The sequence below is a fragment of the Cibotium barometz genome, chromosome 20, assembly GCF_041138505.1.
Source record: "Cibotium barometz isolate CiBa-2024 chromosome 20, ASM4113850v1, whole genome shotgun sequence".
Lineage (NCBI taxonomy): Eukaryota > Viridiplantae > Streptophyta > Polypodiopsida > Cyatheales > Cibotiaceae > Cibotium > Cibotium barometz.
The window spans coordinates 36893450-36916180 of NC_141065.1; the positions used below are offsets into that span (position 1 = coordinate 36893450).

The following is a 22731-nucleotide window of genomic DNA, read 5'->3' on the forward strand; positions in this document are numbered from 1 at the left end:
CATACTTGGCTTGTATCAATGATGCCTATGCAGAAAAGGAAACCATTCCACATGTCTTGGAATCCCCACAGGTGTCCGAACAAGAACTTATGTCTAAGATGATGAACCTCCATGCTATGGGAGAGGAACCATCGACGACTTTACGCCATGCAGGAGTACCTTATGTAGCCTCTGAAGGATGCAATGTTTATGGCAGTGGTCAAAATGTATGTCAAATGCCATTGCTGGTTGAAAATGTGCACGCACAACACATGCAACATGGGCTGCAGTTTTGTATTGGTGCAAGTATTCCACGTCTCTCTCATGCCACTCATGCCTTGGAGTGTACTCGTGAGGGAGAAGCTATGGCTGAAAATGCACCAATGCATGTTGAGGGGCCAGCCATGCCTCATGCTTACAGGGCACATGTATCTATGCCTTATGCATCTCCTTTTGCTCCTAAAATGATGCTAGTCACAAGGGCTGTCCCAATGGACAAACATGCGGGAAAACATGTTAGATGCAGACACATGCATCAAAGTCTTGTGACTTCAAAGCCGGAGACAAATCTGTGAAGTTTGACGCATATCATAGGGAATATGACGCATATCATAGGGAATATGATGCATCAAAGGCACTTGCTTTTATTGCCCAATTTGATATTGCTTTCAGTGATGAGGATTTCACTCAGAAATCCATGATCCGGCATGTAAGCATGTTCATGAGAGGCATTGCTGTCCATTGGTGGCTCACGGAGAAGCTCTCACCAAATCCTGTTAGATCATGGGAAGAGTTCAAGGATAGGTTCTATGCCCAATTCTTGCCTCCCAATGCATTGAATGAGATAACAATGAAGTGGGATTGGGTGAAGCAAAATGAGGGGGAAACAATGCATGCATAAGTGTAAAAGTTTTGGAAAGTGCTTTTGGAGGTGTCTCCATTTATGCATGTCACTGAGGCGGGAAGGAAGAGAAGGTTTCAATGGGCATTGCAACCCGTGTACAATAAGACTACAAATGTATCTTGGTCACACCTTATACCAACTAATCGCAGCCGCCACTGCTACTGAGTAATTGGAACTCAAATTGAGTTGATCCAACAAGGCTAAACCCTCATTTCAAGGCAAAGAGAGGGCTGTCCAAAACTTGCAAAATAATGGACAGCCACCTAATAAGGAAGCTGAAAATAACTCTACCAAGAAGTGTCTCGTCAAAGTGAGAGACTATGGTCTCACTTTGGAACAAAAAAAGCAGTATATGAGTGAGGGAAAATGTTTTACTTGTGGTAGCACTGAGCATATTGCAAATGCATGTCCAAACAAGAAGCGTGATAATGCAAATGCATCAAAGCCTAATGTGCATATGGTTCCGGATGTGCAAGGCAACACTTCACATGATAGCAAAGACAGGGTTGTATGTAAAGCTTGGGGACAGCTTAAAGATCAGCCCGCTTTGTTCATGTTTGAATGTTGCTCATATCTACACAAATGGCAGCTGCATTGGGTATTGAAGTGGAGGACATGGGTCCTCAAATTGAAGCAGGGGTTGCCTTTGTTGGTAGAGAAGTACAGGTAATGCCTATTATTGGCAAGTTGCGCATACACATTCAAGGCTATGTGGATCATGAGGACTTTCTTGTGGCGCCTTTGAATGGCTGTGATTGTCACGATTGTGACTTAGTTCATTATACACAGTCTCCTCATGGTTACAGATACTGAAGTGACATGATTACAGAGGATCCCTACACTCGGATGGTCACGACTATTCGCTCTAGAGACATGCCTCTTCATCAAGAGCCACACTCCTTCGACGACTGGTCACACCCCTTCGCTCTAAGGTTGCAACTCTTCATCCACTATCAAGAATTGGTTTTCGATTCCACGCATAGACGACATCCTTGACAAGTTGGATGGATCGGCATGCTTGAGTCAAATTGATCTCAAGAGTAGGTATCATCAAGTACGTGTGGTGCTTGAGGATGTACTTAAAACTGCTTTCAGGATATATCTTGTTAAGCCTTTTGGTCTTACGAATGCCCCGGCTACATTCAATAGAATGATTGATCACATATTCCGTGGCTATAGGAAATTTACAGGTTTTCTTCTTTGATGACATCCTAGTCTTCTCAAAGACCGAAGAAGAGCATAGAGCTCATCTGGCTATTGTTTTTGAAGAACTCCGTAAGTATAAACTCTTCATAAATGCAAAGAAGAGTGAGTTCTTGTTGTCAGAGATACATTATCTTGGACATATCGTGTCCAAAGATGGAGTGCGGATGGATCTTGCAAAGATTGATGCAATTCAGAATTGGCCCGAATTGAGTTTGGTGCACAAGATCCGTAGTTTTCTTGGATTATGCTCTTATTACCATAGGTTCATTTGGCACTTTGCATGGATTGCTTCTCCTTTGCATGATTTGACAAAGAAGAAGGCCACATTCAAATGCACTAATGTAGAGAGGGATGCATTCCTCAAATTGAAAGATGCAACTACTCATAGTCCAGTGTTGATCATTCCGGATTTGCAAAAGCCTTTTAGTGTGGAATGTAATGCATCTGGAAATTGCATAGGAGCTGTCCTAAATCAAAAGGGACATGCCGTGGCATCTGAGAGCTATAGATTGCATGATGCAAAGCTCTCTCTTGGCATTTATGAGAAAGAGCTCTTGGCCGTAATTCATGCACTTTCTATATGGAAACATTACCTTCTTGGGGTTGATTTCATTGTGAAAACAGATCACCAGAGTTGGAGATATTTTCTTACCTGGACTAAATTGTCAGAGAAGCATATGAGGATGGCCAATTTCCTCTCTATGTTTCATTTTCAGATCTTACACATCGCAGGAAAGAAGAATGCAGTGGCAGATGCATTGTCACGAAAGCGTATGTAGGAGCTATTTCGGTTGCCTCTCGTGGAGACTTGTTTGCCATACGTGATTTGTATCATACGGATGTTGATTTTGCCACTATTTGGGCTGATTTGATGGCTGATCATGCACATGCCTCATATGTGATCAAAGAGGGTTATCTTATGAAAGATAATTGCCTATGTGTGGTGTCTGACATGAGGCAAAACGTTTGGATGAGTGCTTGCTTCTCCATATGCTGGTCATAGAGGCATAATGTCTACTACGCACGTGATTGAGCGGTATTTCTTTTGGCCAGGTATGTGGAAGGACACAGAGGTACATGTACGTGCATGTATCACATGTCAAAAGGTGAAATTTGATGGGCAAAAGGCACCAGGTTTACTTCAGCCATTGTCTATTCCCACGCAGCCATGGGAAAGTATTACAATGGATTTCATTATGGACTTGTCACGGACTCGACTGGGTAATGATGCTATTTAGACAATTGTGGACGGGTTTAGCAAGCATGCTCACTTCTTGCCGGTCAAAAAGACCATTAAAGCTGAGCATATGGTTAAAGTGTTCAAGCATCATGAAATGCCGAAGTTCAATGTGGGGGGTAGAGATCCCAGGACTACAAGTCTCTTTTGGCGGGCCTTTTTTGATAACATGGATACCAAATTGGACTTCTCATCAGCTTATCACCCTCAAACTGATGCGCAAAGTGAGGCTGCAAATTCATCCGTGTTGGATCTCTTGAAATGTTATGTGGTGGATCAGAAGTCTTCTTGGGAGAAGTACTTACTGTATGTGGAATTTGCATACAACAACACGGTGCATGCAATTATGGGAAAGACCCCGTTTGAAATTGTTTATGGTAAGGTTGTTTTGCTACCCATCCTTTGCACAAAGGATGAGATATTTGCAGCTGATGAGTATGTAAGAGACTTGGATATTGTTTTTACTCAGGTGCGGATAGCCATTGCAAGGTCACAAGACAAGCATAAAAAGGCTGCCGACAAGCATAGAAGGCAATTGGATGTCAAAGTGAATGATTGGGTATTGCTGAAGTTTGAGAAAGCAAGACTTGCAAAGAGGGTCCATATCCTAAGCTTGCAACCAGGTCCTATGGGCCTTTTCGAGTGATCGAGAAGATCAATGAAGTGGCTTTCAGATTGGCATTGCCTAGTCATTGGCACATACACAATGCTTTTCATGTGAGTCTCCTTCGCAAGTATATAGGGCCGGAGCTCAGTGAAACCACCAGAAGTGGATGAGCTTGAGGAGATCTAGCGGATTGTGTATCACAAGGAACGCAAGCTTGCTGTAGGCAAAGTTGTTAGGCATTACCTTGTGAAGTTTAAGAATTATCTATGCTAAATGGGTAGATGAAGAGTTCTTCAGAGATTGCCCGCATGTGCTTCAGACATATTTGGATGCTTTTTAGTTGCGGACAGCTGTTTAGAAGCCGGGGGGGATGTCACCATTTGGCCACCTAACTGGTCCACCTGTGCTTTCTCATCATGTATGTACATTGAACTGGTGTCCATGGCAGTTGTATATGCCAGGGATTGATGCCACTCACGTGATATTGTGGAATTGGCTTTGCGTTGGGACTTGTGCCTCTGTGTACATGCCTCGAAATGCCTGGTGGATTGGTGTTCCATTGGGTCTGGTACCTTGTGTACTTGCTTGGAGCACGTCTTATTTGGTATAGTCTCATGAAGGGGGATTGTTCATAGCAATGTTGCATTGCATAGCATCTTTATGTGCTTGCTTGCAATTGAAATTGCATGCTATTTTCATGCTTGCTTGACCAATGTGTAGTTCTGGGTAAGGGGACGCCCGCCAATGAACCCTGTGTGTGAAACTGTTTGCTGACATGGTTATGTGACATGTGACAGGTAGTAAGTATTGGTCATAAACTTAGCCTTGGGAATTAGCACTAATTTATAAGTGAGTGTGTCCACACTTCATTAAGTTTTGGGCGACCAGAACTCACTTATAAATTATGACTAGCCTGGAGTTCACACACACTGATGTCCCGAGGTCACAGGTTGACAAAACCCAATGTCCATCGCCCAGATTTTATCCCCTTTATATAAAGGGAGTAACCAGCCATGTGTCTGTTCTAGCTTGCACCACATAGCATCGACATGACACCTAGAGTGGACAACTTACCACCTCACTCTTTCCTCTCTCTCTAGAAGTAGGCGCCTCCTTCATGAGGCCTCTTGGGCTGTATTTTCTGCACTTTCTTCTTTCCAACTCCATATCCAAGCTTGCTAGGGTGTTTCCGAAGCTTCCAAGAGTGTTTTTCGGGTGCTATTCACTCTTCTACACACTCCCAATGACTGAAATTCAGCAAAATAGCTCTCTTTCTTGCTGTAATTTCTGGTCTTTTTGCTGAAAACCCTAATTTCAGCCTTCCTTTCTCAAGTTGAACCATAGGGGAAGCTTTTTGAGGGTTCCCTTCATCCTCTTGAAGACTTTTGTCGCCCGATGAATTGCGACAAATCAAAGATTTCAACACTCCAAGCACTTCCATCACGAAGACTTTCGCTGTCATCGATTCTACTTGCAATTGTGTTCTCTTGTCCTACGTGCTCTCTTGCAGATTGTTGCTACCATGTGTTGGTGGAACAATAGAGAGCAGATGGTAGGGAACATGGGCACTTGAGAGGGTAGTGAGAGTTGCAAGTCTACACTGGCAACCACTTTGTTTGCAATAGTGTATTCATATGCATTGGTATGGAAATCTGGTCAGAAATGCCCATGACACTATGTACTTGATTCTCCCAAGATCAATATACTTTATTTGTGGGAGGGGCCGGCAGTTCCAGCTCATTGTGCATCTCTTGTTAATTTAGCAAATTACTTCTTGTATTGAGCATGTTGTCCATTAAATCTTGGTGTATTAAGTGTATTGATTAGCATTGTGTTCAACCAATATGTAACTTGGTTGAACACAATGCTAATCAAGTTACATTGCTTGGCTCCCCTAATCCATTCGTCTCGATGGATCTTATATGGGCCGAGTGTTGGCTGGGGCTCTTTGGTGAGGGCTAAAGAGGTCGGTGATTGATGTTTGTAATGTATCCCACCTCTTAGCGTGTTGCCTTGATAGTGTGTGTGTGTGGTGATGCAGCGCTAGTAAGTATAGTCCCAGGCATCTCTGATCTTTGTAATGCATCACTTGTGACAAAGGCCCAAATCCCTCAAAGAGGCAGTGGAAGTGTCCCCGTATCTTGTAGTAAAGTGGGCATTCGAAGCGTATATTGCTTGTCTAACTCTTTCTCCCTAGTGCTGCATATTCGTTTGTCCTGTGGGATGCCTTTTCTCTCCTTCTCAATCGGAAGGTGATGTGACAACATCCTCATGGCACGTGACGTGTTTTTGTGGTGGTAGCTGGGCCTCTCAACGAATCCTTCCCTAGTGACCCTCAGAAACAAGGTTGATAGAAACGTTAGTATGAGTGCCACGTGGACATGGTTCCTACTTGTAGCTGCCTTCTAGGCAAATGTGTGGCAGATTATGGCCTGTTTTGGGACTGTTTTGGCAACCCAATTGGTGCCCGGAGGTGCCTAGGACATGCACCAATAGTTGGGACAGAAGTTGGACACAATACAAACATAAGAAATGACCTTTTGGACAACTTTTTGGGGTCATTAAAGGGCTGGCCCGACTAGCATCATGACACCCTATAAAATGGGATTCATTTTAGGCATCTCACATCTCATTCTTGCACACATACATGGTGAATACAAGTGTTGGAAGCAGTCCTCAACCATCACCGCAAGCATCTAAAGATCATCATCATCACAGAAGCTGTCAATCAGCAAGTTATCTTGTGATATCTACATAGCGAGCTGAGTGCACAAAGGTGCACAAAGACAAGAGTGGGTTACGTCTTCACCGAGAGCTAAGGAGTGAGTATGGATCGCCTGCGGCGGGAGGTAGATCATTGGGAATGGTCGGTATAGTAGATGGATTGTGTTCCTTTGCGAATGTAATCCTTGATGTTATGAGGAGTTACATGGTTGCTTTTATAGGGGTTGAGTGAAACTATGTAGAATTGAGTGTGGTTGTACAAGATCTTGAAGTGTCTGTGTAAAACATTGTGGTTTGGGAAGGTGATATCTATGTTAATGACAACTCACCACTCAACTTGATGCTGAAGGGCCTGGCCTTTGCATGAACTTCAAGATGAGCACGTCATAGTAAAAATCCCCCACACAACATATAAATAAAAAAAACATTAAAAATTGAAAATGGAGGAATTGGGCCTTGCATGAACTTCAAGATGAGCACTTCATAGTAAAAATCCCCCACACAACATATAAATAAAAAAATATTAAAAATTGAAAATGGAGGAATTGGGAAAAATTTGGAGACTTGTGGGAAATTGGAATTTGGGGAAACTGGGCAACATTGGAGAAATTGGGTGAAATGGATAAAATTTGGGAGGATTGGGGAAAATTGGCAGCATGACACTATGTTTAGGCTGTTGGAAGTTTTTTTCAACCCAAACAAGTGGGGAAAAAAATGAAAATTCTCCGTACCCATATGGTACTGTATGGAATGTAACGTACAGATCATACAATTATGATTTCGTATGTGTACGGAATGTAACCTTGCTCAGAAAATGCTCTGTAGAATTGGAGCTTTAGGGAAAGCTCGGTCAAGGATACCCATGTCTTGTCTGTATGAATCTGGGTCAAATCAGGGCAAATGATGCAATTGATTTCCGGTTGCGACTCGCGAGAGAGCAAGGAAGGGAAAATCCAGGCTATACTTGGAAGGGGGAGAGGCAATCAATCTGAAGACCATTCTGGGTTTCTCTGTATTTGCAATGTGGGTATCAAGGTTGCTCAGGGTGTCCATCAGTTTCCAGGGTGTCCATTCCATTTTTGAGAGAGAGAGAGAGAGAGAGAGAGAGAGAGAGAGAGAGTCTAATGGCTGGCATATACTTGTCTTGTGCAGTGCTAAGTGTTTGGTACTTGCTACAGATCCTGACCGAGAAGGTGAAGCAATTGCATGGCATGTTTCTGAGTTGATGAAGGCAGAGGGTCTTTTGAGAAACAGGAAAGTCAAGGTTGTAAGGGTGGCATTTCATGAGATTACGAAAAACTCTGTTTTACAAGCTATGCAAGTTCCAAGAGATATATCTTTGACACTAGTGACTGCGTACCTTGCACGACGTGCTCTCGATTATCTGATTGGATTTGCGCTTTCTCCTCTTTTATGGAGGAAGCTTCCTGGGAGTCAGTCTGCTGGGCGTGTGCAGTCAGCTGCACTGAAGCTGGTTTGTGAAAGAGAAAATGAGGTTGAGGATTTTGTGCCACAGGAATATTGGACTGTGGAAGCTGTTGCTTGCTGTGAGCAATCAACAGAAGGTTCCAGTTTGTTTGCAATATGGCCTACTTATTTTGATGGGAAGAAGATTGATCAGTTTTCTCTTTCTTCTGATACTGCCAAGCTATTATCAGAGAAGCTTAATGCTTCGACAGTGAAGGTCTCAGCAGTTAAAAAGGGCTCAAGGCGAAGAAATCCACCTCAACCTTATATTACCTCAACACTTCAACAGGATGCTCAAGCCAAGCTGGGATTTGGGGCTGTGAGGACAATGACTGTACGTTTTTCATTCGACTGCTTTGATATCCTTGTCTTGGGTTGTGGTCTTTGGTTTTATGAAATCAGGGATGTTAACCAACTGGATTGCGCTCCTATTGCTCTGATATTCTTGTTTAGGGTTGTGGTCTTTGGTTGTATCAAAGTAGGAATGTCACCCAACTGAGCTGAGATCTATTCGCTGTCAGATGTTTTTAGATGTAGTTTTTGACATTGATTCAAACTTCTCATCGAACGCATGCCTAGTGCTTTATAGAAGATCTTCAAGAGGTTTGCGAATGGAGTTTGGGATGCATTTTGAGTATTTTGTGTTGAGTATAGATCAAAACTATTTGTCTGGAAGATCTGCACTGCAGTGTGCTCATCAATGGTCATGGGCATATGGTAGTAACTTTGGTATGGTGGTTAGGTGAACAGTTTGCTCAAAAGCTGTATGAAGGTGTGAAACTGGGCAATGAAGAGTTGACTGGATTAATAACCTACATGCGAACTGATGGACTTCAGGTATCTTCTTTAAAGAATTGGCTAATAATGTTTAACTGATAATGGTTTTAGGGTTGATAGAGCTTGTCACTGATCCACTCCATGCAAGAACTGGTTATTTTCTGTGGCCTAAACCCAAGGTTAATCTTCTTAGTACATCAATCTTTTTCTTGAATGGTAACATCTTGTTCTCATTTCGATCCATAAAGCAGAGGGTCAGGCTGAGCATTCACCACAAGTGCTGATGAAGTTAGGCCCCACTTTTGTTTCATCAAGTTTGGGCAAATCACCCAACACTTTTGGCATGTTAGCACGTCGTCAGTGCTGTGATGTCAACCATAGTAATTTCCATTTTGTCCAAGAATTCCCATCAGGCTCACTCATTATTGTTCAAAAAGCACACTTACTTTCATTTGGTGTACTAGCATTCTAAATAGATTGGGGTGAATATATCATTGGATGATAACAAAAGTTGCCATAGACTTCCCCTTTTTGGATTAACATGCTCATAGCTTATAGTCCTTCTTTTTTATATTTTTTTCTACATATTTATTTTATTTATTTCCCGCTATATGAAAAATGTGGATTTAAACCATTTGCCTAAATGTTTGCAGCTTTCGAGGGAGGCAGTCCAAAACATCCGTGCCCTTGCTACCCAAAGGTATGAAATAGTTTCTTCCCTCTTTTATATCAGTTTCTTGTAGGCTCCTTTGATTATGTAAAGTAGAGACCAAATTTTGCAATTGTTTCACAGGTAGATTTGTGAATTATAACTTTATCTGTCAGGTATGGAGATGAGTACATTCCTGCCGAATTTAGGAAGTTTAATTCAAAGGTGAAGAATGCCCAAGAGGCTCATGAAGCTATCAGGCCAACGGATGTTCGGCGGCTCCCTTGTAGGTTTCTAACTTTGAAACTTGAAAGTAATCTTTGCGACCTCATGGAAATATCACAGTGGCAGCTACATGATCTATTTTTTTCTGTACTAGGGTCTTTAAGAGCTGATAATGGGGAGAGAGAAACTTTTTGGGCTAGGGTTAGGATTTGCAGAACGAGTACTAATGATTTTTTGGTAGTGTCTGTTAATAGCGGAATTACGTCACATATTGGAGAAAGATGCTTTGTCCTTGTATACATTAATTTGGAGACGTACAATGGCATGCCAAATGGAGCCGGCTGTGTATAATGAGGTTCCAATCTGTCTCTTTGCAACATGCCAATGAAAATGTAATTTTATAATCTTGTTACAATTTCTCTGAAATTGTTAATGTTGCTCCAAACACTTACACCACACCACATGTCTTTCTGTGGCTATTAAAGGCAGCATGTTTCATTATCAATGCCCATTTACAATACGGAAGCTGAAGCTATTCTGTTGGTTAACTAAAAATGCGAGAGAGCCATATGAAACCTTTTCACTTTCCAGTATTGCAGGATGTACTGTTAAAACTTAATGGTCTCTGGTTATGGTTGCTAAGCTGGGTTAGCGGGATTTTTTACTCTCCCTTTGCCATCAGCTATTCTTGGACTTGGCAAAAGCTTCAGCCTCTTTTTTTTCTAGAGTCAAGCAAGCTCAGCTATTCTTGGATTTGGAACTGCCTGGTCAGTTAGTCATCAGGTCAGCAACTCAAATTTTGTGGGGGGTATGGGATGCTGGCACTGCATAGGCATACAGCTATTGGCTTTTTTCTCTCAGCAGCGTCAGTGCATTGCAATTTTGCGAGGAGGTTACGATTACCTCCTCACCATTGTGGTTGCAAACTCCAAGGGATAGTTAGAATCCCTGCCTTTCCCATCACCGCCTCTATTGGTGAGGATCTTTTCTGGGGGGAGATTCCTCTGTAAGTTATCGGCTTCCAAGATGACTTGCTCCAAAGTGGAAGGCCTGTTTGTTTTTCTACAAAGAAGATTTTTTGTGGCCCATAGAAGTTGGGGCATAGAGCAGGCCCTGCTCAATGCTTCAGGAAGGGTCAATGGAACTTCATTGGATCGCTAATTAGGTCTTGCATAACCAAACCTCCTTTCCTTTTCTCCAGCTTGTGGCAGACATACAGGGTTGCCTCTAGGTTGCAGGACTCCAAGAAGGAAATGACGAACAGCCTTATATCTCTTAGATGGTGCCATAGGTTCCTAGCATGGCTATTTGCTTTAGTCACTCGGTCACTCCCCCTTCAGTGGCCAGCCATGGAAGGAAGTGCACTCCCTCCTTCCCTCAATGGATGCCTCTGGTGTGGTAAAATAGGTTTTTTTGTTGTACATTTCTTTTTGCTAATATAATGATCTATCACTCGAAAAATAGAAAGAGATTAACGATGGTCTTGTAATTGAGCCACAAAAGTGGCTCAAGGCTGCTCTATGAATTTTGAAGAAATGGAAAGGAAATTCAACTTGAAACTACTTGAGAATGCTTGGTTAGCATGTATCTGCCTATGGCAAAAGTTTGGGGAAAAAATCATGTATCTAGTAAATTCGGGATTTTCAGAATTATTAAAATAAGCATAAAAATGTTGTAATAGGCTTATCTTCAAGGAGACATTAGAGAAAATGCATTTCTTTAGTTGATAGAAGATACATGTCAATGGCCTAAATACATATATAAATATTTTTGTATTGCATTTAAAAATTTGTTTAAAGTAGTTTCAATGTGAAATTCAAAAAATAGAACTTTTTTACTGAATTTCTTAAATAATAACCATGGATGACTATGTGTTTAAAAAATTCTTGGCACTTGATATTTTTTCTCAACTAATATCATGTGTTGAGAGTATTTCCCTAGTAGTTTTTTTTTTTTGGAAAAAAATATATTTTTTAATAGAAGTCTCTAAAAGTCACAAAAGTGCTTTTTTAAAAAAAGTTACCAGGCTAGTTTTAAGACTGCACACTAATTGAGAAGAGCAATGTGGGCAATGCTATATTTGAAATCAAATTGTGTCATTAATATAGGCTGAAGACCACACCGATTTTGGGTTAGGATTTTGATTTTGGCTATGAATTTTGATTTTGAACTCTTCTCAAGGCAGGTTACAGTCGACTTTATGACGGAAGATGAAGCTGTGTGCTTGCGATCAACTAGCAGTTGTCTTTCATTTCCCGGCTTTTTGGCAGCAATGGAGGTATTTTAGAATATATGTTAGATCTTTAAAAAAAAGTAAAGCTTTGCTCAATGCATCCCTGAGTTACATGCGTGCAATCTGATGTTGATATGTGGAAGAAACATTATTAAGAACTCTTTTTTGTATAAGCTAATATTCTGAGAACCTGTGGAGATTACTTTCTTTTGGAGCGCTTTTGGTGGTTGTTTAGCTTATGTTGTAGAGGGAACATATGATGTTTGCAAATTACAGAAGAGAGTTAGAGCAAACATGTCGGCCTTTTTATTAAGGCTATGAGCTCTTGGTTCTGTCAAATGGTCTCTGCTTGGTTTGGAACATGTCAAATTCTTATGTATGGGAAATATTCTACAATTCGAATCCATGCAGAAAAGATCATTGCAGGTGCCATGCCTCAAGGGCACGGACTTTACAATTGTCTAAAGCTTAATGTGTATGGTGCCTTTCATGGGCAGTCATGCAAGTGAAGAAAATGGTTTGGGAGACATCATAACAACACCTAGAAACACCACAAGTATGGATTTTGAGGCTGCAGCAGTCTTTCTTAGCAGTTATGCTAGGACACCGTGAGAATGGTGGATCTTTGAACAGTTTTTTGTTTGTCAGGCTAGCTGTACTATGGCCATGAGAATGCTCAAGTTTTATAGTGCAAGATAGGATCCGGATTGATGTGTAACAGATGTGGCTAGAATTGAAAGAAGAGCACCCAGAATATTGTGGTCTGAGTGACAGAACTAGCAGTTTAGTGTAATCTACACAAGGATTTTTAAGATGGTGCTATTGATTACTTGAGTGAGATGGTATGGAGTCAATGCTTCCAGTTTTACCCTATGAAGCCAACTTTAAGGTTCACTTCTCTAGTTAAAAGACCCTAACTTGCTCTATATTTGGGATTGCATAGCTGATGTGATAAGCATCGGCCAAGTGATGAAGATGACTTAATTTCACGTGATCATAAATCAAAAGTTTATGGTTGTGCATTGTATACAGCATGCAAATCACTTGTAGCTTAACTTTTTTTTTCTTCTGCCTTATGCCTGGCCTCATCATTAAAACGAATTTAAGAAGTTTTAGATGATTTTACTTGGGTCTCTCTTTGATGATGATTACATGATTTCCACAACTGCAGGATAAACAAGCTACTATAGATGCCGAAGATGAGATGGTAATAGATCATGTAGGGCACGAGGACATTGCAATCGCAAAGTGTGGAATTGTTCCCTCGTTGGAGGTATCTAGTGCTGTGAGAAGAAGCATGATTGTATTGTGAGATTATTCACCAGAAAAGCTTGGTTTTCTGTTGACACAAAAGATATGATTGAACAGTGTGTGTGTTCTACCCCTTGATCAGGGCACACAGAGAACTAGTTCTCAATGCTGACTTGTGTTACTGGCAGAAAGGGGACGTGGTACTGGTGAAAAAGGCTGAAGCACAGCAGCATTTTACTCGCCCACCAGCTCGATATTCTGAAGGACTTTTAGTAAGTGGGCGTTGACATCACGTTGCAGTTCACAAGTGTTCAGAATTCTGCATGAACTGCAGTTCACATAGCTTTTCTACATGTCTAAATTCTACATTGATTGCCATTGATACAGCTAAATGGTTTGTATAATTGGTTCACCATTCAAGAAATTACTGTAAAAAATTGTTAGCTTTCTTGAATTTGAAAGTTTGAAAGCTTCTAGTTTCTAAACAGTAGCATTTTTTTGTGGGATCATGTATGAGCAAAGTGTATAAAACCTCCTCCAGAGGAATATTTCTGTGAGATTTTATGGATGTCAAATGTTGCCTGAGTGATGATGTGTTGTTGACAATACTTGGGGATAGAAACCTCCACTTGAAATCACTCCTTGAGGATAGAAATATCCCCCTGACCCTGCTTGCCCCTTCAAAATTTTTGAACTCTCATGAAGTGTCTAAAAGTCCCTTTCCTGGGGGGCTGCCATTAATGGGCTACCACTTGCCTGCTACCAGATATCCCCTTCGTCACTTGAATATTTTTCTTGAAGATCTGCGACTGCCTACAGCCACTCAATGCATCCAGCTGCCCCAGTCACATTTAAAGGAACCTATTTAGCTATGCTTTTGAACAGTGTGGCAATCTGCAGATCTGGATGGATGTGGGTACGAGGTCGACCGGTGCCTAGGCCGTGTGAAGGTGTTTGTTTTTAACTTTGACCATTACTTCTGAGTTGGGATGCTTTACTCCATTTAGCACTGACTTCTGTGATTTGTGGGTATTTCTTCATTGTTTCGGCAAGTTTCGGCCTCTTCTGGTCTTCGCCCCCAGGAGGACTCCATGGCAGCCGCTCCGTCTCCCCCGACTGAGGCCGCCGTTACTTGCCTTTCGTTTTCTGAAGGGGACCTGCAGCTTCTCGCTATGACTGTCGCATCCCTAGAGGCCTCCACTCTGGTATGCAAGATTGTCGGTAGCAGCCCCGCGTGTGGCCAACTCAGAGATCATCTTCAGGCTAGCCTCCTAGGTGCGCCGGCAAAGATCGCAGATATTCATCCTTTGGGGCGCGGCTACTATGAGGTTGAGTACAACTCACCAGCGGGGTCTGATCTTGTCATGCAGCTGAGCCCCATTGCATTGCGTACGGCCCAGGCCTTCTTTGCACGGTGGCAGCACGGCTTCGACCCGGCATCTGAGCCATTAGCTAGAGTTTCAGGCTGGGCAAAGAGAAAACTACTCATGGCCTCGGCGACAAATAGAAAGAGATACGGTGCTAGAGGACAACCTTGTCGAAAGGGGGAATCCCTCGCCTCGGGCTCCCTGAATGAGAACTTGGCTGTGAGATGCTGAATAAAGTGCTGAGACTCCACGAATCCACTCCATGGGGAATCCCATCCGGCTCATAGTGCCCTCTAGAAAGCTCCAATCCACCCTATCATAAGCTTTCTCAAAGTCAAGGAGTAGCACAATGAGGTCCTGTTGTCGCATCCTAGCCGAAGTTGTTGCCTCCCAAAAGGTAAAGATGTTGTCCAGAATACTCCAATCCTGAACAAAACCAGTATGAGTGTCATGGATCAAGTCTAGGAGGGAAGACTCAAGTCGCCTGCTGATGGCCTTGGCCAAAATCTTGTAGGCCATTCCTAGAAGGGTGATAGGTCTCCATTGTTGGATCTCCAATCTATCACCACCCTCCTTGGGAATCAAATGTATCACGCCCTCTGTGAGCCTCTCTGGCATGGCACCTGTGAGCATAATCTCATTGAAGGCAGCGCAGAGGCCACCTTCCATGAGGTCCTTCCCTGAGGTCCCAATGGCGAAGAAAAAAAGAAACAGGAAGCCCATCCGCCCCCGGGCATTTGCCCCTAGGTAATGCCTTCACCGCCTCCGCCAGCTCCTCTGCAGTGAAAGGGGTCAATAAGAAAGACCGAAGGGAGGGGGGAACCACCTCTCTCGTGTGTCTCCAAACTCTCTCGCGCGCATCCATCACCTGGGGGGATAATGGCGCACCAGTGAGAAGAGACCAGAAGAAATCCGTGGCAATGGCTCTCACTTGCGGGGGATCGGAAACAATAACTCCATCCTGGCCACGTAGCCTGCGAAAACCGTCTCTCCTCCTGTGAGGGCCGACTATCTCAAAGAAGTCTCAAATAACTCTGACACCGGCCTAACTCCAGAATGAGGCCCTGGCATGGTATCTATACTCCACACTCCTCTCCTCAATGGACCGAATCTCCGTGCGGGTAGCAACGATCTGACTCTCAATCCATGGGCTGTCCGAGGAACTCTCCTGAAGACTTTGTAAAGAGGCTAGGCCCCTCCTTAGACTCTTCTCCCGAAATCCCTCCAATCTCCTCTGGGTTGCCTCCTATAAGAAAATATTGACTTCCCGAAGGCCCTCATCCAAAGTGCACGCTACAGATCTTGAGGAAAAATCTAGACCCGCCCATATTTGAACAATCCGGCTACAAATCTCGGGGTCCTGAATGAGGCTGTCTGGAATCTTGGAGCTCGCATGTCTGTCATGCCTCCATGGGTCCTCTAGGGACATAATAACTGGGTCATGATCTGAAAATGTAGTGCCTGCCAGAACACCAACCATGCCTCCACGGTTGCAAGCCCGCTCATCAACATAAAACCTGTCCAACCGAGAGAGGTTGGGGCCAGTGCTCCGCCTATCAGATCGAGAAAAGCTAAGACTCCCGGGGCTGCGCCCAAACTCTAGAAGATGCCAAGGGTCCTGTCCCCTAAGAACCAGTAACATCTCCTCCCATGCAGAGTACTCCACCCCTGAGCTAGTGGCCGTGCCACCTCCAAGCCTATCCTTTGTTGCCTCTATCATGTTGAAGTCACCGCCAATGCACCAAAAATCAACCTAGGGAAGGGCCTCTCGGACAGTGCTCCAAAAGATAGCTCTACCTGAAGCCGCATTCGGGGCATAAATGTTGAGGAAGCCAACGCTATCCTCTCAAATCAGAATGGTAACCCACTGAGCACGTCCTGAAACTATGACTCCTAATCCTGTCACAAACGGCACTGATAGAGAGAGACACTCCTCCTTGCATCCCTAAAGGACCGAAGGATGGAGACCAAAAAGTACGACTCCTGCCTGGTAGAATCTTCCCACGGCGGGTACGCCCCTCAGTAAGATGGTGCTCCTGAAGGAAAAGAATGTTGATAGATCCCCCCACCATAGCTCGATGCAGCTCTCCTCTAAGGACGCCTCGTCTCTGAAAGCATTTAGGCCCCCCTAAGCCTTGAATGTTCCATGAGACAATCCTCATATCAATCTCTGTGTGAGGCGGAACTACCGGAAATGCCCTCCACTCGAAGAGTCTTGGGCGCGGGCTGAGACGGGGAATAGTCACAATCTGCCCTGGTGCGGAGTCGCGCCAAGTGGGCGTGGATCCTGCCCTCCATGTACTGCCACTCTGCCCAAGCGCGAGAGAGTGCATACTCCGTGCTCCATCAATCACAATGGAGGTATCTGTAAGAAGGGGGGAGAGGTACTACGAGAGAGGTATGCATGAACACAAAGAGCAGCATCTCCAGGCTAGAGGTCACCATCTCCCCTCCCTAGTCTCTGTGGGCTGATCCACCAAGCTCCATCTTGGCCAAAGGCCATAGATGAGTAAGAACATCAGTGATCCAAAGATCTTGCAGATGATGCGACAGCTCAACTGCCTGATCTTGTATGGTAGTGGCCACCAACTCTTGATCCCACTCTGTCTCGGAAGCTGCGCTCAAGGGAAAAGAGAAGATCATCGCGCCATTCTCTGGCATAGAGGGTCTGGAGTGGTGGAAGACCACACATACCCAAATAGGGGCTACGGTCTCCTCGAACCTGTCTGCCCCTTCCGTTGGAAGATACCGGAAGAAACTATAATCCACAGGCTGTCCCAAGATCTTGGGGGGCCCGCCTGGAGACTCAGGTGGGAGAGCCCTCATTGGTGAGGCTGCAATAGTCATCTCCACCGGCTCTGAGAAACGATGAATCACGTGGCGAATGGTACTTGCCGGTTGTCTCCTGTCTGGGTCAGGGGCTGCAGGGGGCGACGGGGATGCTCTGGAGAGGCAGGGGGGATCATAGGCAATGAGAAAAGAGGAAGGGGCAAATGGAGCGACTGCGGAAAGAGTCGCAGGCGAGGGTGGGGGAGGGGGGAGGCAAGGGGGATGGGAAGGCGGAGAGGATGGAGAGGGATGCTGCTGAGAGGTATCCATCGGAGAGGAAGGTTGTTGGGAAAGGCTCGACGAAGCAAGGGTGGGGTCAACCTGCCCCACTGGGCACTGAAGGCCACAGGAGAAGTCGCGACGAGGAATCGGTTGCCACCTCGGGGGCGGGGGGCGGGGGGACCCTCTCCGTGACTAGAGGGGACCCGTTGTCTGCGGGCGGGTGCTGTGATAAGTGCTCGAAACGGTTCTCTGACAGAACCGAATCCTCCTGCATATTGCTACCCTGGCGCGCACGGCGGCGACGCTCAGCTCTGATGCTCGGCTGGTGCTCGGCTGACGACCAAAGCGGGGCCAACCGTCTGCCACTTTCAGGCTGATGGATCATCCATGGTCGGAACCTGGTGCTCCACGGCCTGGGAACGTGCTCCTCCCTCGGCTCCCTGATGAGGATCAGGAGACCGGACTTTAGGGATTGCGCCTTCCCCTCTACACACAGGAGGAGCTGTTGGAATCAGAGTTTGCAGACGACAAAGCAGCCTACCTTACTGGAGATGTTGGGAATCTCCAGAGACTCGTGGAGGTGATAGAGATTTTCTGCCATGCATAAGGAGCACAGTTCAACTGGCACAAGTCGTGTGGTTTTTGGGTAGGCTCAACACCCACCCCGACTTGGCGACCAGTTGAGGCTTTCCAGTGGATCTTGAGGGGCACTCCAAACCGATACCTCGGTTGCCAGGTTGGCATTGACCTCTCTCCCGAGGAGCAGCTCGCTCCACTTCTTCTGAGTATTTGGAAAAAGCTTCTATATTGGAGCTTGGCGAGGCTATACCTTGCAAGTAGAGTGGTGGTGGGCAAACCAGGTACTGCTTGCCACCATGTGGTACATCACCTCGTGTTGGGCCTTTTCTCGGGCTTGTATTTGCCAGGTACAATGTTTGATCTGGAACTTCTTGTGGGCCGGAAGTGATGGGAGGCCAGCCAGGGCCAAGTTGGCATGGAGAGTGATCATTCAGTCACGTAGTAGAGAGGGGCTAGGTCTCATTGATATAGCTATACAGAGCCGTGCCCTGTTGGACAAGTTGATTGTCTGAGGACTCCAGCCTGGTGGTGAGCCTTGGAAGGATTTCCTCTTAGCCCGGATTTCAGCCCGCACTTCGAGCCTTGGAGGCATGTGGCCGCAGAGTACTAGATGGATCTTCACAGAGATGCGAGCCCGTGGTTTTAGTCCTGCCTTTGAGGAGAGATTCGCAGCCGATCTACTTCGTGCTTGAGATCATCTCAGGCCAGCTCTTAGACAGATTGTTCTAGTGGCCTCAGAGTAGCAGCTATGGCAGTCTTTGATTTGGAACCCCCTTGATCCGTTTCCTTGAGCATGGGACCAGCCATGTCTCTTGGAGATTGGGTTGCACACAGGCAATTACCTCAAGAGGAGCAAGAGAGAGGCCTGACAGGGATCCGGGGTAGAGACAGACACATCATCAAACATTGACTCAGCTATTCCTTGGCTGACTCCTATTACAGACCTGACCCCCCCCAATATGGCTAGGCGTGTTCACCAGACACAATATTCTCGTGGCGGTCTATCGAGCAAATGAGGGCAGTTGTCTGCTCACTTTTTCTATTGGATTACATGGCAGATTAGAGAGATCAGAGCACCCCTTGGAGGATTTCAGAGGTTGCACCTTGCAGAGGGTGAGGGTGATTGGTTTTTGGGCACGTGCATGGCACATAGATCCAGCACCGACCAAGGTGGCCAGGGAGAGATTTTGGCAGTTATGGATTTGGGAGTGCCGACCTCTCACGTGGTTGCAGTGGGACCCTGGAGAGTGCATGATCCCACAGATCGGGTGGAGACTCTGGATGCCCCTTTCTTTGCATATACAGCGAGGCTCAGCCGCAGGATCGAGATGTTGGAGATAGATGGAACACCGGCAACAGCAGCACACTGTCAATCTCAGGGCCTATCACAGCGTTTTCTTTCAGATTTCTTGAAGAGGCTTTGGGACAGCTTTCGGCCAAGGAAGATCACTCTCTTCCTCTGGTTGACGGCACACAGGAGTCTGGTAGTGGGTACTTGGCTGGCAGGCAGAGGATGCAACAGCTTGCCCGAGGTGCGGCCACCCCTAGGAGTCTCAGCGACATTGCCTTTTGGATTGCCCAAAGGCTCAGCAGATTTTTCGCATCTTTGCTATGGACAGGGCATCGACCCGGATTATAACTTGGGGTACTGTCGCTTGGGCCACCAAGGCTAGAGTGGTCAGGACTTACGAGGAGGATGGGGGAGGCCATGCCCTTCAGGTCTAATGTATTGCAGTAGTACCAGTCACAGCCCCACCTGCAAGTGTTTGGCGTCCAGGCTCATGCCAGCACTGGGAGATTTGCAGTAGCATAGCAGCCTGGAGAATTGTTCAGATGGAACTTTTGATCTAATGGACCATTATTGTGTTAAAGATATGAATGATATGATCTGAATGAATTGTTATCTGACGATGAGTTCTATATAAGAAATCTTTATCGCAGGATTCTGTTGGGTTGACCAGACTCTAAGGAACCCTAGAATCAATTGGATCTTAAGGGAAAAAGTTGTCCTCTAGTTTGCGAGATGAGGACATCTCGCGTTTTTTAAGTGGGGTAGGATGTAAGATTCCTCCCTCCAACTTTTGAGGTGTGCAAGTGTAAGAACCTTCCCTTCTAATCTTATAATTATTCCCCTCTTTGAAATAAAAGAAAGATCCCGTTTTACCCTGTTTTGGCTTGGAGAGAGAAAATGTCTAGAGAGAGGTAATTCAAAGTTGAGATATTTTTCTTATGATCACTTGTTTTATATGAGGCGAGTTTGTACTTAGCCCTTTATGGCTGTTTTCTCTTTAACTAATTGAAGGATCTTTTTCTCGGAAAAAAAAAACCAAAGAATATGCTGGGAAGTTTTCTTCTGAGGTTCATGGATATTAATATCTGCCCCTGTTTAAATTTAAAGGTAAAGGCAATGGAAGAACTAGGAATTGGGAGACCTTCCACGTATGCAGCCACACTAAGAACACTGCAGGTGCCCTTGTTGCTATCTTTGTACTGTAATGTGCTTAGAGATTGATTGTTCAACTGAGTTCTTAACTTAGTGATTCTCTTGCAGTCAAGAAAATATGTTAAGATTGAGCATCATCGGATTGTTCCGGAAGTTCGTGGCCGCATGGTATGGGTACATAATTGTATGATTAGTTCAACCTTTTGTGAATGACAGAAACTAAACACACACAGTTGTATGCTGGATGCAGGTTACAACCTTTCTTTCCAACTATTTTCCTAAATTTACAGATTACAACTTCACAGCCGTTCTTGAAGAGCAGGTAACACATTAGATAACTTTTAGCTTTTTTTAGTAAGCAAATCAATTTGTTTATGATGCCTTTTTTGCTAGATTAATCCATTCTGCATCGACCTTGTTTTTTCATGCTGTAAGTATGCCCCCGATCTTGTTTATTCAGGGTTGTAATGGGGAAGAAGAGCATCCTGCCCCCACCCCCTCCTCTTAGCGCGCACACACACAAAGAGAAAAAGGAAAGAAAGAAAGAAAAAGAAATAAACCTTGCTCTCTTTTATGTATAATTCTCCCAAGTATCTACTACCTGTCCTGTTGTGCCACCTGCCACTTGCCACCTGTTGGTGTTGTGGCCATGGCCACAAGTTCAAATCGCCTTCGGGCAGACAAGAAAACTGCGTCTGGGCAGGTACCCAATATTGTGACTACAGGTGGATCTACTCAAGGGGAAAAAAAAAACTGCTCAAGGTTCTCACCAGATTTAGGTGTTATCGTATTTGGCAGTTTTCTGTTTGGGCCAGTTTTGATAAGTCTTCTTGAGAAATTTCGACCATCAAGATCCAGCAATAAAACACGTGCATATATAAGTCTGTCAAAAAACAGCAGCTCAATGAGTTGAATTTAGCTATAAGGAGCTTTAGGTCATGCTACTTGATGGACGCTTTTGCTTCTAAAGAATTAAAGCTAGTAAGGGAAACCACGTTTCCATTCACTTGTACCATAAGACCAGACGGGACTCACCGTGAGGTGTTACTGGGATGTTGGAGGTCTGGATGCACAGATGTTATTTGTTGGTACTCTAGACATTTCATAGGCAGTTGGACTATGTCAAACTTTTTCTGCTTTCTAGAGCAGGATTCAGGGTCCTTCTGGGTTGGTGGGCTGTGACCATCGCCTTCATGAGCATTTGGGTCCAGAGATTTCACCTATTTTTTTTTCTGACTGGCCTTAGGCCCAAGATCCTCCCGTAGTTGTGCTTTTTTATCTGCCCGTAGGCGATGCTGCTGAGGAAGCACCTACATGAGCTATCACCTCACTGGCTAGATTTCACCTATTTGTATATTAAAGCCTTGCTTTTCAAGTCTGTTCTATCTATGTAACATGTCCTTTTTGGGTGTGCCATATGGGTGGAGTAGTATCCTCACCGTTCAGTTCTACTCTTTCTTCTTTTGGGACTTCCATCTTATAATTGGATTTGCTCCATCTATCAGATGTGGGTGTGGTTGATGCGTGCCAAAAATGGGACAGGGCAACCAGAATGGTTGAAGTCCAAGAAATGGAAATGGCCCAAATATGGGGGAATGGGAACGGGGGGACGAGAAAAAGTAGGGGGTTTTTAATTCACTAAAAAGAATGGGCATCTTTTTAAAGAGAGTTTATGTAATAGAAGAATCTTACATTATAATCAATGCTCTCATGGCAGGAGTAACCATCATCTGCCATCCATGTCTTGTTTCAACAGCTTGGCTGTTAGATGTTCAAGAGCTTCATTTGATTTTGTACAGTCTTGAATCGTGAGTTGACTGCATGCTGTGAAGAATGAGAGTAGCTTGCAGAAGCTAACCTATCACAAGGTCGTTTTTTTAGCTGGATGAAGTTTCGGGAGGACGGTTGGAATGGAGAGAAGTGTTAAGAGGGTTTTGGCCTGATTTTCATGGAGACGTGTCTTCAGTCATGAAAGTCCCAATTCAAAAGGCAAGTTTTACTGATATTCCTTTTTTGGTCCTATTTTTTCTCT

General features: G+C 44.6%; 1 protein-coding gene across 1 annotated transcript in view; it reads left to right on the top strand.

Moving 5' to 3' along the window:
- Positions 1–22731, top strand: part of LOC147627834 (uncharacterized) — a 52356-nt gene that overhangs the window by 2291 nt on the left and 27334 nt on the right. Inside the window, exons 3-14 of the mRNA XM_086814808.1 lie at positions 7810–8458; positions 8875–8961; positions 9555–9601; positions 9727–9836; positions 10030–10130; positions 11961–12053; positions 13180–13281; positions 13448–13531; positions 20655–20723; positions 20808–20867; positions 20950–21021; positions 22581–22688. Coding sequence (XP_086670934.1) covers positions 7810–8458; positions 8875–8961; positions 9555–9601; positions 9727–9836; positions 10030–10130; positions 11961–12053; positions 13180–13281; positions 13448–13531; positions 20655–20723; positions 20808–20867; positions 20950–21021; positions 22581–22688 — 1582 coding nt within the window. The remainder of the gene's footprint in view (positions 1–7809; positions 8459–8874; positions 8962–9554; positions 9602–9726; positions 9837–10029; positions 10131–11960; positions 12054–13179; positions 13282–13447; positions 13532–20654; positions 20724–20807; positions 20868–20949; positions 21022–22580; positions 22689–22731) is intronic.